General features: G+C 39.1%; 2 protein-coding genes across 5 annotated transcripts in view; one reads left to right on the forward strand and one right to left on the reverse strand.

Annotated features, from left to right (window-relative positions):
- The window catches only part of Polk (DNA polymerase kappa), a 57155-nt gene extending 48782 nt beyond the window's left edge, over window positions 1-8373 (reverse strand). For all 3 annotated transcript variants that reach the window (XM_048441494.3, XM_085676835.2, XM_048441492.3), the window contains exon 1: window positions 8136-8373. The gene's annotated coding sequence lies outside the window, so the exon portion shown is untranslated. The remainder of the gene's footprint in view (window positions 1-8135) is intronic.
- A 309-nt stretch (window positions 8374-8682) lies between these two features.
- Cert1 (ceramide transporter 1) overlaps window positions 8683-14714 on the forward strand; it is a 110188-nt gene continuing 104156 nt past the window's right edge. The window contains exon 1 of one of the 2 annotated variants that reach the window (XM_048441496.3): window positions 8683-9072. In XM_048441496.3, the coding sequence (XP_048297453.1) occupies window positions 8977-9072 (96 nt within the window). In that variant the 5' untranslated portion in view covers window positions 8683-8976. The remainder of the gene's footprint in view (window positions 9073-14714) is intronic. The other variant, XM_048441497.3, reaches the window with a different exon arrangement.

The following is a 14714-nucleotide window of genomic DNA, read 5'->3' on the forward strand; positions in this document are numbered from 1 at the left end:
GTTTGTAGTCATATTAATTAGTTTTCTTAATGTACAGAGATATATTTCAGATAGATAGTTATTCTTTAACCCTTTTAAAGACTAACAGAATATGGCATTTAAAATGTTTAAGAACTTAGGACTTTTCATGACAATGAGACATGGCAGCACTAATTACTTCAAGAGGATGATGGGCATCGAAGAGGGTCCTTATGGAGTTTATTAGCCATTTGGGCAAGAAACTGTTCTTGGACTACTGATGGTATGCTGTATAAACTGGATATGGAGGATCCACAGAAAAATGACTTCTGAAGTTGCCTAAAGAAGGTGAGACAGTCCTTCAGGGTTCCTGCTTCATGAAAGAGTCTGCAAGACATTCTGCAGGACACAGAAGAAAGTGACTAACAAACTGCCAATATAGGCGGAACTGTCTTTGAAATTTCCTGCTTCATGGGAAAATCTGCCAGATAGTATGGGCATATAGGCTGAAGATTGGATTCTCCAATATTACAGAAGAACTTTGGGTGATTGTCCAGGCAGCAAGATGTCTCTGTCAATTCTAGAGTTTTGGAAGTTGCTTACAACGTACTTCCTGTTAACTTAGGTAATATTATATCTTTCTGGGGTCTTTGATGGAGTTAAAGAATAAATAGTTAAAATTATAGTTTTCCTTAGTTACAATAAAAGATAAAATAAATGGAAATACTGTAACTGTAATTCTTGCTTGATACCTGTTTTGTTATATGCAATTTTACTATGTTAAAGTTAAAAACCTTCTTTTTTATTTAGACAGAAAAGGGGAGATGATGTGGAATTCCCCTCTGTATGTTGTGAATATGTTTAATTGCCATTGGTTAATAAAAAAGCTGCTTTCAGCCAATGACTTACTTATTAGAGTAAATCCAGATGGGAAACCCAAACATAGATGTATAGAGAGAGTAGGCGGAGTCAGAAAGACACCAGGAAGCTGCTAGAGGAGAAAGACGTCTGTGCGCTGGTACCTGTAAACCATGAGCCTTTTGGTAAAATATAAAATAATAGAAATAGGTTAATTTAAGATATAAGAGCTAGTAGAAAGACATCTAAGCTATTAGTCAAGCAGTGTTGTAATTAACACAGTTTCTGTGTGATTATTTCAGGTCTGGGTGGCCAGGAAACTAATGAGCAGTCTCCGCCAACAGAGATGGATTTGGATTTGGTACATTTTATATAAATGAATATCTACTTGGGTACAATTATACATAAATTGTGCATATAACAGGACAACTAGGATATATACAGAGAAGAAAAATGATTATAGTAATAATGCTATTAAGCAATTGCTTATATATTAAATACACATCCAAAGTTATAGTTACTACAGATTAAGCCAGTTAGGATTCATTCCCAAGACCATTTACTTACTGGGAACCTAGAATGAATTATTATAATAGCAGAAGCTTTCGTGATATTTTTGTTTGCTTGTTTTTGCTTTGTTTTGTTTTCTTTGAGACAGGGTTTCTCTGTTTAATAGGTCTGGCTGTCCTGGAACTCACTCTGTAGACCAGGCTGTCCTTGAACTCAGAAAGATCTACTTGCCTCTGCCTCCCAAGTGTTGGGATTAAAGGTGTGTGCCAGCACACCAGGACTTTCAGGATTTTTTAATGGGCCTGAGAGGAACAGTGGCAGAGGCTACAATGACCTCTTATCAGAATAGAGAAAAGGAAAAAGATGCAAAACAGTACAGGTTAAATTGGAAAGTCAGAGAAACTTGGAGTGGTAGTTCTGTAAATCTTAAATGTTTCTAAACTTCATGTTGGCCATGGGAGTTTATGCTTTTAATCCCAGCTGTCAGAGGCAGAGGCAGGAAGATTTCTACAAGTTTGAAGTCAGCCAGGGCTACATAATAGAACAGTCTGGGAAAATTATTTTTTCCAGAATTTTATCTACATTGAATATTGACGAAGTCACTGAGATCCATAAGTTATAGTACAGTGATTTCAATTCTACTGTATGGTGGAATAAGACCAGGAAACATGAATCATCTTTTCTTAAAAATGCCAAATGAACACTGCTTTAACTAAGATAGCTTGGAGCAAATGGCCTTGAGAGAGCCAGTATGAAGATTAGATAAGAGGGTTAAAGAACTGGTTTATCTTTATCAGATAGTAGGAGAGTTTGCTTCCTGTAACTTATAAAACACCAGTTTAATAATTATACTTGAATATGCACCTTTTTAATCTACTTGTTTTCTGTTATAATCTCTTTGAGAATAGGAAGTCCAATTCCTACCCATTTGCTTTTTTTAAACTACTATATTCAAATTCCCATAGTAGTCAACATAATACCTTCTTTGTGTATAATTTTAAAATTATTTGAAACTGCTTATACATTCCTTAATTATTTTGAATGCCTTCAATGTGCTCAGCAATGTTATTAATATTAAAATTATAAAAAATTGCTGAAAATAGTTGAAAATGTATCCATCAATGGAACTCAAATTCTAGGGGGAGAACACAACATATGCTGCCTAATTTGTACATTTAAGTCTTTATCATATGCTAGTATGTTTTTAAAAAAGAATCAGCTTCTGTGTGGGGCATATCAATGGATTTTTATATGTATTAAATTATGTTTTTCCATGCAACTTCGCCTCCCAACTCATATAGTTAAAATATAGTTAAAAACAGACTATAACGAAAGTAATATGTACTAGATATGTTGCTGATTGCTTCTAGTCAAAGTCCCACTGTCAACAAACCACAGAGAAAGAGAGAGACAGAGAGACAGAGAGACAGAGACAGAGACAAAGAAAGAAAGTAGTCTTAAATATCATACTTTTGGGAAATATTGGTTATACCATTGACCAGACACTATCTGCTTCTCTTTGCAAGTTGAGAATAGAAAACTAATGAGATCACAAAAGATCAGATAAAAACATACCAGGAGGCCCAAGAGGTGGATAGAAAACCACCAAGACCTTACTTTAAGTTTCCAATACATACAAAACCAGTTGAGGATTCTGAGGTCTCTGAATTTTCTCATATTGGAAATAATTTGAATTTATTTCTGCCTCTTCTAGTCATCAGAACTTTCAAGAAAAGCAATTTCAGTACCCAACTGGTCAATTATAATTAATGCGTTCCCCATGTGGCTAATTCTGAATTGCTTGTTCAGGTGCTACTCTACTGTTGTCTCTCTACTGGAAACCCTTGAAGCAAGGAGGGAGAACTCAAGACACAGTACTATGACAGAGTGTAATCTAATACACGGTAAACTCGGAATCCCAGTAGAAATCGATCCCCAAAGAGATTCAGACAAATGCAACAAACAAATAAACAAAACAAAACAAAACCAACAACAACAACAACAAACCCAGAAAGGAAACAGAACTTTTTTACATTAGTGCTTCTAACTGGGGATGTGTCACACAGTCCTTTCTTGGTAGACAGCAGGTGTGATTTAATCACTATGCATCATAACATGAAAAATGGAGAGGGGGACACTGTGGCTCACACTTGTAATCCCAGCATTCGTGAGACTGATACAGGAGAATTAGCAACATGTTTAGGCCAGCTCGGGTTAAGTAAAGCACTTGTTTCCCCTAAAAAATGAATATCAGACATCAACAGGGTGAGGAAAGATCTGCTACAATCATCATTTCTCTCAACCTTGGAGAAGAAAATACATGGGGCAGGGATAAGAAAACAAATAATCGTAAGTTGAAAGTTAATTTACAAGACTGGATGTGAAGAGGTGCCAGGACACTTTAACTAGTATAAACATACACCCACACTCATAACCATGCAGATATTTGGGGGTGTTTTCCATATAATACAGAAGAAAGCTTGAATTATTGCTGCTATCACCGCTTAGATAATTATTCCAGTCATGAAAATAGGGTTACCAATATAGCTATACTATTAATATGCTATATTTAGCTCATCTCTTCTCTAAGTTTGTTTGTTTGGTTTTGTGAGGCAGGGTCTTGGCATGTAGCCTAGGCTGGGCCTCTCACTAACAACCCCCTAAACAGTCTCTTGGGGAACAGGATTAAAGCACCATGCAGCTTGGTTTTTAGACTGCCATGGTTCAAAGATTAGCACCTCTGCTTCACAAATTAACACCTTTATTTTGAAGATTGCAAAATCATGGCTCTTATAAAATCCCCCAGCTTTTATCTGGTCATAGTTTTTGGTGGTGGTACTTTATACTAGAGGGAGATGAGGTCATAGTTTTCGGTGGTGGTACTCTATATTAGAGGGAGATGAGGTGAAAGAATTAGCAGAGGGAATTGAGGGAAAACTCAAGTGGGACAAGAATGAACTCTGAAATCTGGATCTGGCGCTCAAACCCCAAATACATCTTTACTATGACTTATGGGAAATTATTTAACTTTTCTGTGATTAAGTTCTTCATCTGTAATATTAGAAATAGAAGGAAACAATGCAATCTACGGAACGGATGTTAGGCATATAAGACAGCAGAAGACACAATCGGGAAATGCTAAGAGTCACTGGCTGAATTAAAAGCATAGTGGCTTGGATACCTTATCTACAGAACACATTTTTTAAAAAGTATATAGTGGCTTGGATACCTTACCTTAGAACACACTTTTTTATAGAGTGGCTTCTATGTCTTATCTATAGATCACATCTTTTTATATAGTGGCTTGGATGCCTTATCTATAGAACATATATTTTTATAGCGGCTAGGATATCTTATCTATAGAACACATTTTGCTTATAGAGTGGCTTGGATACCTTATCTATAAAACACTTTTTTTTTAATATAGTGGCTTGAATGCCTCATCTATAGAACACATTTTTTAATATATGGCTTGTATGTCTTATCTATAGAACACACTGTTTTATATAGTGATTTAAATGCCTCACCTACAGAACTTCTTTTTTAAATATATGACTTGTATGTCTTATCTATAGAACATTATATATATATATATATATATATATATATATATATATATATATTGGCTTGGACACCTTATTTATAGAACACATTTCTTATATAGTGGCTTGAGTGTTCTATCTATAGAACTATATAGTGCTTCATCTATAGGGCTTGGATGTCTTATCTATAGAACATTGTTGTTATATATTGCAGCTTTGCTGTCTTATCTATAGAACACACACACACACACAGCGGCTTGGATTTCTAATCTACAGAACACATTTTCATATAGTGGCTTGGATGCACTTATCTATAGAATACATTTTTTTATCCATTGCCTCCCAGTGATTTATTAAAAAGCACAGAAAAAGGTGCTTGGAAGTGAATGAGACTTGGGTTCTAATCTTAACTCTGCCATTTAGAACCCATGAGACATTGAGTAAGTTACTCAACCTCCCTGTGCTTAAAAGTTCATTATTCTTTATGGAACAGTAGGACCAGCAATGCTCCACTTACATAACATTTAAGATAAAAGTCAGATTGCATGTTTAAGGTGTCTGGCTAATGTAAATAATACTGTAAAGATGTAATTGCTTTATAATTCAAATCTTCATACTTCGCTATTTCGTGTATATGTACGTGTGTACATGTGTGTGTGTGTGTGTGTGTGAGAGAGAGAGAGAGAGAGAGAGAATCTGAGAGAGAGAGAGAGAGAGAGAGAGAGAGAGAGAGAGAGAGAGAATCTGTAAGCCAGGGGTTACTTTGAGTATTTAATTGCTTTCCTTGATTTAGGACAAGGACGGTCTCTCACAGAACCTAGGAACCCATCATTTCAGCTGGGCTGGCAGGCTAGTAAGCTCTTGGGTTCTACATGTCTCCAGTCAGATGGCTCTGGAATTACTATGTGTTCCGCCTTGCCTGGCTTTTACCAGGATATTGGGAATCTGAACTCAAAACTTCATGCTTGGACAGCAGGAACTTCACGGACTGAGCTATCTCCCTAGTCCCAAATCAAACAACAATTTTTTTTCAATCAGTTCAACAAGCTACCCTCATATTCATTTGGAAGAGAAGATATGAAAAGTATCCAAATGAAAAATAATATCATAAAAATGTATTAACTGTAAATGAAAGCAAAACAGTAATTAAGTCAGTAAAATACTGGTATAGATATAAATATAACAATGAAAAAGAAAGATGTCCAGTAGCAGGACTATATATGGGGATTTTTATATACCATAGGATAGCATATTTGTACAAGAGTAAGAATAGACTGTTCAATAAAATGCTGGGCCCAAATAAATACTCATTTGCAAAACAAATAAACAAAAACCAACAATAATTAATTTCTTACCCTATTCTGTATTTTAAAATAAATTCCATGGTATACGGGTCTAAAAATGAAACCAATAAAAATAAAGAACACTACACAAGAATTAGAGAAGGCCCTCTGTAAGACACACAACTAGGAAGCTATCATTTATATTTATTATGAAATAAATAAAGTACGTCATTCTTGCACCGCTGTTTCCTTCCTCCCACAGTAATGATGGAAATCACAAATCTCTAAGGTGTCACTCTAGTCATTATACAAAAATCTTCCTGCACTTAAACTATTTTAGCCTTTAGTACAATGGACCAATGTAGCAAGGCAATGTCTCATACATTAATACTAAATATAATGAAGCAATTTTCAACTGAGTAAGTGGGAGCTGGGTGTTGGTAGTCACAATTATTCAAAACTAGCTGAGGCCTAAAATACAATAGAAGGTCCAATTCCAGAATTAATTGTAACACTATTTCTAGGATTTAAATTGCATTGTGAAGTGAATTTCTCAATATTCACAACCATTTTACTTAAGAGAAATGATTCTAAAGCCTAGTACAAGAATTAGAAAGTCTCAACCACATTAGATTCACGAAGCAAAGTAAACCGTTCTAAATGCATACTCTTAGAAATTCACAAAGTAGCTCTGCATGTGTCAAATGATAACCTTGGATTATGTTTTAACAGCTTGACAAGGTTTTCTTTCTTTCTTTTTTTTAAATTTTCTTTTTCTTTATTTGAGACAGGAGTTTCTCTGTGTAACAGTCTTGGCTGTCCCGAAACTCTCTTTGTAGACCAGGCTGGCCTTGAACTCACAGAGATCCTCCTGCCTCTGCACCCCACACGCTGGGATTAAAGGCGTGCGCCACCACTGTGAGGCTGACAATGCATTCTTAAAAGCATCTCTTAAGGTTTTATTCGTTTGAATGTCTTTCAATGGTGCACTGCCATTATTTTACAAAGGAAACTGATTTGTAACTGACAGACAGCAGATTTAGAATCTATGGCACTTGGTGCCAATCTACAGAAATGAAAGTTGTCACCAGTACTTCTCAGAGCCACATCCTGTCAGTAGGCAGAGTGCAGGCCTCTTCCATTGCTTTTTTCCTCCTCGCCATTGTGCCTTAATCCCCATACTCAAATGTCCTCTTATTTTCCCAACTGGGTAGCAAACAGAAATTCTTTCTACACTTTAATAAGGAATTTCAAAGTTAGGAATTATCAGGAAATTGATAGCCATCTATTGTCTAATTCCTTATTGATCAATAAAAGCGTTTCGACCTTGATAGAAAATTTCTATCCAGCCTTTCCTGTCTTTAGCAGAGGAAAACAGACCTTGATGTGAATTTCGAGACGCTTGTTCACACCTAAGAGAAAACTTCAGGATATAATCTGATTTATTTCACTTTTTATAAAAACCCTTTTCAACATTATTTGTTCTCTAACAACCTCAACATTACTTTCCACAATATAAAAAGTCTATAATTTTTTGTTTGTTTTACTTTTCGAGATAGGGTTTCCTTGTGTAGCCCTGGCTGTCCCGGAACTAGCTCTTGTAGACCAGGCTGGCCTCGAACTCACAGAGATCCTCCTGTCTCTGCCTCCCGAGTTCTGGGATTAAAGGCATGAGCCACCGCCGCCTGGCTAAATTCTATAAATTTAACAATGTGAAACGCTTATGAAAATAGTCTGAAGGAATTCTTCCCTCAACAGCAGTAAGCCTCAAGTATTAAGTCTAATTACTAAAGACATAGACAGTAGTCCTTCGGGATTAGCAGTGGCGGCTTTCGAGAGGAAAAACCTCCAGTTTGTAACAGGAGAGGTCATAACCTCCACCCCATAGTGAAGCGGCTGAACCCCTGACATCCTTGCCCAGGCAAGTCGCAAAGATGTTCCCGGGCTTTCCGGAAAGCAGCTGCGCACAACCCGACATCCTTACCTGAGGGTTCTCACGTCCTGGTTAGTAGGGACCGAGGGATCGTCATAAACAAGCAAGGCGGAATCAGAAGGCCGGCTGGAGGGAAGGGTCACACAACTGTCAAAAGAAGACCGCTGTCCCTCAGAAGGTTCCCCCAGGAAACCAGCCTTCCGCGTGCCCCGGGACACCCACCAGTTGCCTAGGATTGCGACTACAACTCCCAGGAGGCTGCTCGGCGGACCGAGCGGCCGCCTTCCCAGAATGCAGCGCAGTGGCTTCCCTGTCAAGTTCTCCCCTCTCCCCGCTCCGCCTCCTTCCCTACCCGTCGTCACCCGGGAGGGCCGGAGGTAGGGAGCGTCGTGAGCCGCCGGGAGGGGCCCGGGGCGGGGTGGAGGGAGGATGGGAGGACGGAGGGGAGGGAGCGGCGAGGGGAGGGAGGGTAAATAGTGGGCCCGGCAGGAAGATGGCGGCGGTAGCGGAGGTGTGAGCGGACCTGGGTCTCTGCCGTTGGCTCGGCTCTTCCCGTCTTCCTCCCCTCCTCCCTCCCTGACTGAGGTTGGCACCTAGGGGGCCGAGTTCAGGTGGCGGCGCCGGGCGCAGCGCAGGGGTCACGGCCACGGCGGCTGACGGCTGGAAGGGCAGGCTTTCTTCGCCGCTCGTCCTCCTTCCCCGGTCCGCTCGGTGTCAGGCGCGGCGGCGGCGGCGCAGCGGGCGCGCTCCGTCCCTCTTCCTGTTTCTGCACGCCCCGGAGCGAGTACTCTTGGCTGTGCCATCCCCCGACCCTTCACCCCAGGGACTGAGCGCCTGCACTGGCGCAGCTCGCGGAGCGGGGGCCGGTCTCCTGCTCGCCTGTCGCGCCTCCATGTCGGATAACCAGAGCTGGAACTCGTCGGGCTCGGAGGAGGATCCGGAGACGGAGTCCGGGCCGCCTGTAGAGCGCTGCGGGGTCCTCAGCAAGGTGAGCAGCCTGCGGGGGGCCGGGGACCCGCTGCCGGGACTCACCTGCCCCGAGGCAAGGGGAGCCGCTCGGGACCTGGGGTGGGGCTGGACTGGAGGCACCCACTGTCCCGGGGCGGGGGCTGCGGAATGTGCTGGGGTGCGGAGCCAAAAGGTCCGCATGGAATGAGTGTCTGACCAGGGGTGGGATACGAGACGTTTGGAACTGTCCTCCCCAACCTCGTTACCCCCAGTCCCCAGGAACTTGTCAGCTTTGGCCGAGGACCTTGGAAAGCGTGTACATTCCGCGATCCGGTTTGGAAGGCAAGGTGCATCTGGTTACTTGGAACCCAAGGCGGCAGCTGTCTGGGGTGTAGGAATCTGGGTTGGGCAACCATGGTGTCTGAAGTACTGGACATGAGAGCAGTTAAATGGACCTTTCAAACTATATTGTTTCGGAGGTGCCCACCAGAATAGCTTGGGGTGGGGTGCAGCTCTAGCGGGTTTAGGCAAGCCTGGGTTTGGCCTTAAAATCTGAGATAGTAAACTTAGAAGTGTGAGTGATCTTGAGTGTAGAAAGCGTGTGCAGCACTTTTGTACTTTACCCCTCCTTTCCCAAGTTCAGAAAAGAGCCATTGAATTGTCACGCTTGGATAAGAAATATGAATAGTCAGTTGGAACGTGTCAGAGTGAAGACCGACCTTTGCAAAGTTAAGGAAAAGGAGCATTATTTAATAATACAGTATTTGTGCACTAAGGAAGGACATTTCTCTCTCTCTCTCTCTCTCTCTCTCTCTCTCTCTCTCTCTCTCTCTCGCACGCACACACACACACACACCGCACCCCCTGTACTTTTAAAAGCTTCTTTTCAATTTTTTTTTAAAAAGCCTATATAGCATTTGTAGGGCTGGAAATGAGTGATCTTGTTAATAGTTTATGGTGTGTTGTGTTTTACATTTTTATTGTGGAAAGGCTCAGCCCTTTTGACTTCCCTGTCCTTTCCTGTTAAACTTTAAGAAATGCTTAGAGCTAGCAGTGTTTCCAGGGGGAAGAGTTGGGGCTAGTCCCTTAAGAAGCTGGTCATAAGATACCAAGTCATGTGCTATTGGCCATTAAGAAATCACTCTGCTGCCAGTGTTCTTGAACATCATTTCTGGAATTGTTTGAGATTAGGCTATTACTATGTCTTTAGCTGGAGAGAGAAGGCCTGGGCCAAACTTCAGTATGTCAGATACAAAGCTTCCAAGTATTAAGTTTTATTTACATAGTAGAAAATTATGTTGTGTTTGATGCTGTGATCATTCTTGAAATTTTAGTGTAATGCTTTCAGTTGAGTGAAGCTCCCCAGTGTTTATTGAGATTAATGTATCTTTATAATTTAAGAATCTGTATTGAACACGTTGTATAATAAGTTTGCATTTTCAAATGGTTGTGAAATGGTCTGTCTCTCCTGATTCTGAGAGTTTCATTACTTGTCATTAGATGAGAAGCAGACTGCTTTATCAGTGTGTTGTTCAAGTGTTTTATGAAACAAGTTATACTTTTGATTTGTTGTTTGTTTGAGACAGAATTTCTCTGTGTATGCCAGCTGTTCTGGAACTCACTGTCCAGGTTGGCCTTCAACTCACAGAGGTCCTCCTGCCTCTGCCTCCTCAATGCTGGGATTAAAGGCGTGTGCCACCACCATCACCTGTCTTACTTTTGACTTCTTGATCATCATTTTTTGCAGAGTGAGATATTGGAATGTCTGATGAGAAAAGAGTTCATGCTTTGTGATCTATTGTATTCAGATTAGCATATGAAGTATAATGTGAATATGAACCTGGGAGGCAGGCAGAATTGTATATTCATGTAATTCTAGCACCCAGGAGGCTGAAACAGGAGGATTACAAGTTCCAGGCCAACTAACCTCTACCTTTGTAGTAAGGCCCAGTCTCCCAGAATCTTTTTATTTATTTATTTATTTATTTATTTATTTATTTATTTATTTATTTATTTATTTATTTTGAGGAGAACTCTCTTTGGCATTTAATTGTATAGGAATATTGATCATGTCCATGAAAAGGGAATTGTTTTCATTTTGATTGTTCGGTTTGTATACAATCAGTGTGTGAGTAAAATTTTTATTAACAGCTGTAAAGAAAATTTTCTGGAAATTTAAGAATGTTTGGCTAGTTTTATGGTTCAGTGTGGTAGTCCACACCTTTAATCCTAGAATTTGGGAGGCAGAGGCCGGTGGATAGCTGTGAATTCCAGGCCAGCCTGGTCTATACCATGAGTTCTAGGATAGACAGAGTTACATAGTAAGACCCTGTCTTGGAAAACAAATATATATATGGTTTTATGTATATATGTGTGTGTGTGTATGGTTAACACATATATAGCTATATATAATGTTTTATGGAAACTTTTATTTATATATGTATTTGTGTATGCTCGTGAGTACACTTGCCTGGAGGCCAGAAAGCTAAATTGGTGTCTTTCTCAATCATTCTCCACCCTGTTTTTTGAGACAGGGTCTCAAAGTAAACCCAAGGCTTTCAATTTAGCTAGGCTTGTTAGTCAGCAAGCCCCAAAGATCCTCTCGTCTCCATCTCTCTGGCCCTAGGGTTATAGGCATATGCCACCACTGTGCCCGGCATTCTTAGGTGGTTGTTAGGGATCAAACTCAGGTCTTCATGCATGCATAACAAGTACTTCACAGTCTGAGCCATACAGCTAGCTTATGTTTTCTACAAAGTGCTTTGTTTACTTTTGGACATTGCTATAGAGCAAACCCAGTGGTATCATGCATGCTAGGCAAGTGTTCTACTATGCTATAACTGCAGCCTCACCAAAGAAACTTTATACTGAATACATACATTCACACTATGGATCATGCATGATTTTAAGCTTAAAGTATATGTCTCTTGTAATTTGAACCCTTTGTAATTTACCTGATAATTTAAACAAGAGCTAGTTTTCAACATCTGTTCTTTTCCTCCTGTTTAGTTATATAGATAAGTCCCAATGGTTATCGATTTTCTTTCTTATTTCATAAAATGGGATGGGTCTGGAATTGAGGAAATTGAAATTTAATTTAAAAATATACCAGTCCAAAAGTGTTTTCCCTTTTAAATAGTAATCAAAAATACCTATGAGACATATTTCTTAATCATGTGTATTCCAGAAATTCTAGTTAAGTAGTAATTCCATGTAGTTATGACAAATAGGATGGCACATGTTGAGGAAGGTTAATACCTTGGTACTTGAAAGTAACTAAGCCTGGATAAATGAAATCTTAGCCAACTTTTATGGGTCTCTCGTCACCGGGCACATGCTGTCTTTTTACTTTCTCCCTTAAGACAAGATCTCACAATGTACCTCTGGCTGGCCTAGAAATTGCTGTTTAGACCAAGCTAGCCTCAAACTCACAGAGATTTCCCTGCCTCTTGTCTTCTGAATGCTAGTATTTAAGGTGTAGGCCACCACTTTGGTTCTTTCTTTTGAGATAGAGCTTTGCTGTATTGACCACACTGGTCTCTAACTCATGACTCACCTTCCAGAGCTTTGAAATGCTAGGATTATAGGCATGACCTAGCATACTTGACTCTTTAAGTCCATCCCAAATGCCATTCTTTCCATAAAGCCTTTGATTGCATAAATATTCAATATCTCTTTCCTTTGAATCCCTATATCATTTTGTATGGAACTTGGTTCTGACTCTTTTTTTTGTTGTTGTTGAATTTGTGATTGCTAAACTTAGCAAATGAAGGAATCTTATTTTTTTATAATATCTAACATGCAACATTGCCTGTGTTAAATAGGTAAGTGGAAACAAATATAGGGGCAGAGAAAAGGCAAAACCCTGCTTTCTTGGTGTAATAATAGCAAATAAAACATTTATTGAGTCCCAAAGCTCATGCCATTTGTTGGTTCTACTATAAGAAAATAATAAATTATTAACACACTCACTAGAGTTCCTCTTTTCACCTTAGAAAGGATCTAGAGAGAGATGTTGATTTTTAAGCTTCTTTATCTATGCATATTATGCATCAAACTTGAGTTAATAGGACAAGCCAGGCCTTGTTCTAATTTTTGTTTATGTAATCATAACTCTGAGACACTTGATTGACAAAGACAGAGAGCAACATAGCCACAATTACTAGCAAATAAAGGATAATAATGGGCATCAAGGTAAGATTAATCTATAGAGGTTTTAAAATGCTAAATTGCCCCTGTAATGTGATAGAGAATACGAAATTGTTCATGTAAGTTTCAGTGCTGGAGTCTCATTAATATGCTGCATAAGTTAACAAGTATACTCAAGATTATTCTTAAAAGTAGGTTAAGAGGGGTAAGACTTCTCAAGAATCTATGAAACTGATTATTTGATGGAAATCATTGAAAATTGAGAAGACAAGGCAAATTTAAAAGTTGATATCAGGAAAAGGTACGGTGATAAGCTATAGGGAAAGGAACAGTCAGGTATTGAGTGTCCTGTGTAACTGTGACAGTCATTTTCACTGTTTTATTCAACCATTCAAACAATATACAAAGAAACAAAAGTTAAGTGACATGTTCAAGTTCTTCCAGCACAGGTAGCAAAATTGGGTCTGTTTAGTACTGTTTCTGCTCTTCTGTTCACGTATCTGGTGTTAAGCCAGCTTTAGTCCCCATGACTGCAAATGTAGTAATACAACCAAGAAAACGGAACATAGGAAGGAAATATACCTTATAGGGGAGGTAATTTCAGTTTTGTTTGGACTATCGTTCTTTTCAAGTGAATATCTAAATGCTGGTTGAGTCACAAGCTGTTAGAAATAAGGAAATAGTGCCCAGAGACCCTTTAGAAGAGTGAGTTAAACTGTCAACATGGGTGAGCTTCCAGAGATGGCTTTTAATAATGAAGATTAGACTTAGAAGCAGAACCAGACTCAAATGTGTTTAATTAGGAAGTAGAAACATTAAAGATTTCTCAATGAGTAAAGAATTTGAGCTAATGCATTGAGTAACAATCCAGTTAAATTCTTTTTAGAATAGTTGTGTTAAAACACCAGACATAAATAACATGAAAAATCAAGTATTCCTATCAATTAGATTTCTACCTATCCCAGTTTCTTGATTGGGAACTTTACTCTGTCAGGACCTTAGCAACACAGAAATCATGATGGACGATCCAAATGATCCAACTTTATATTTGTATTAGTGCTTCTCAGTTAGAAAAATATAATTTAAAGGAAACACAAGATTTAATCATTTTAAATATACAGTACAGTCATCAGTTCTCTAGGGGAAAAACTAAAACTACTGTGAACTTAATAAAGATTAATGATGTAGATTTTTTCTTTGATAGAATTATGACCATCATACGATTTTCACATGAGACTAATGTACAGAGTAGCATTTTGCTGGTGATTGGCTTTATAATTCTTCAGAAGCCTATGCAGTATTTGGTGTAGGAAAGAACGACCATGTAACTGATTTGTTGAGCATGTTACCTTATGTAGGAATCAGAACAGTTTAAATGTCATAAAGATGAAAAAGAGGGGTTGGAGAGTTGACGCAGAGGTTAAGAGCATTGACTGCTCTGATAGAGGACTTGAGTTCAATTCCCAGCACCACATGGTGGCTCACAACCATCTGTAATGAGATTTGATGCTCTCTTCTGGCCTGCAGGGATAC

This window comes from Myodes glareolus, chromosome 15 (genome assembly GCF_982192425.1).
Source record: "Myodes glareolus chromosome 15, mMyoGla1.1, whole genome shotgun sequence".
NCBI classification, from domain to species: Eukaryota; Metazoa; Chordata; class Mammalia; order Rodentia; family Cricetidae; genus Myodes; species Myodes glareolus.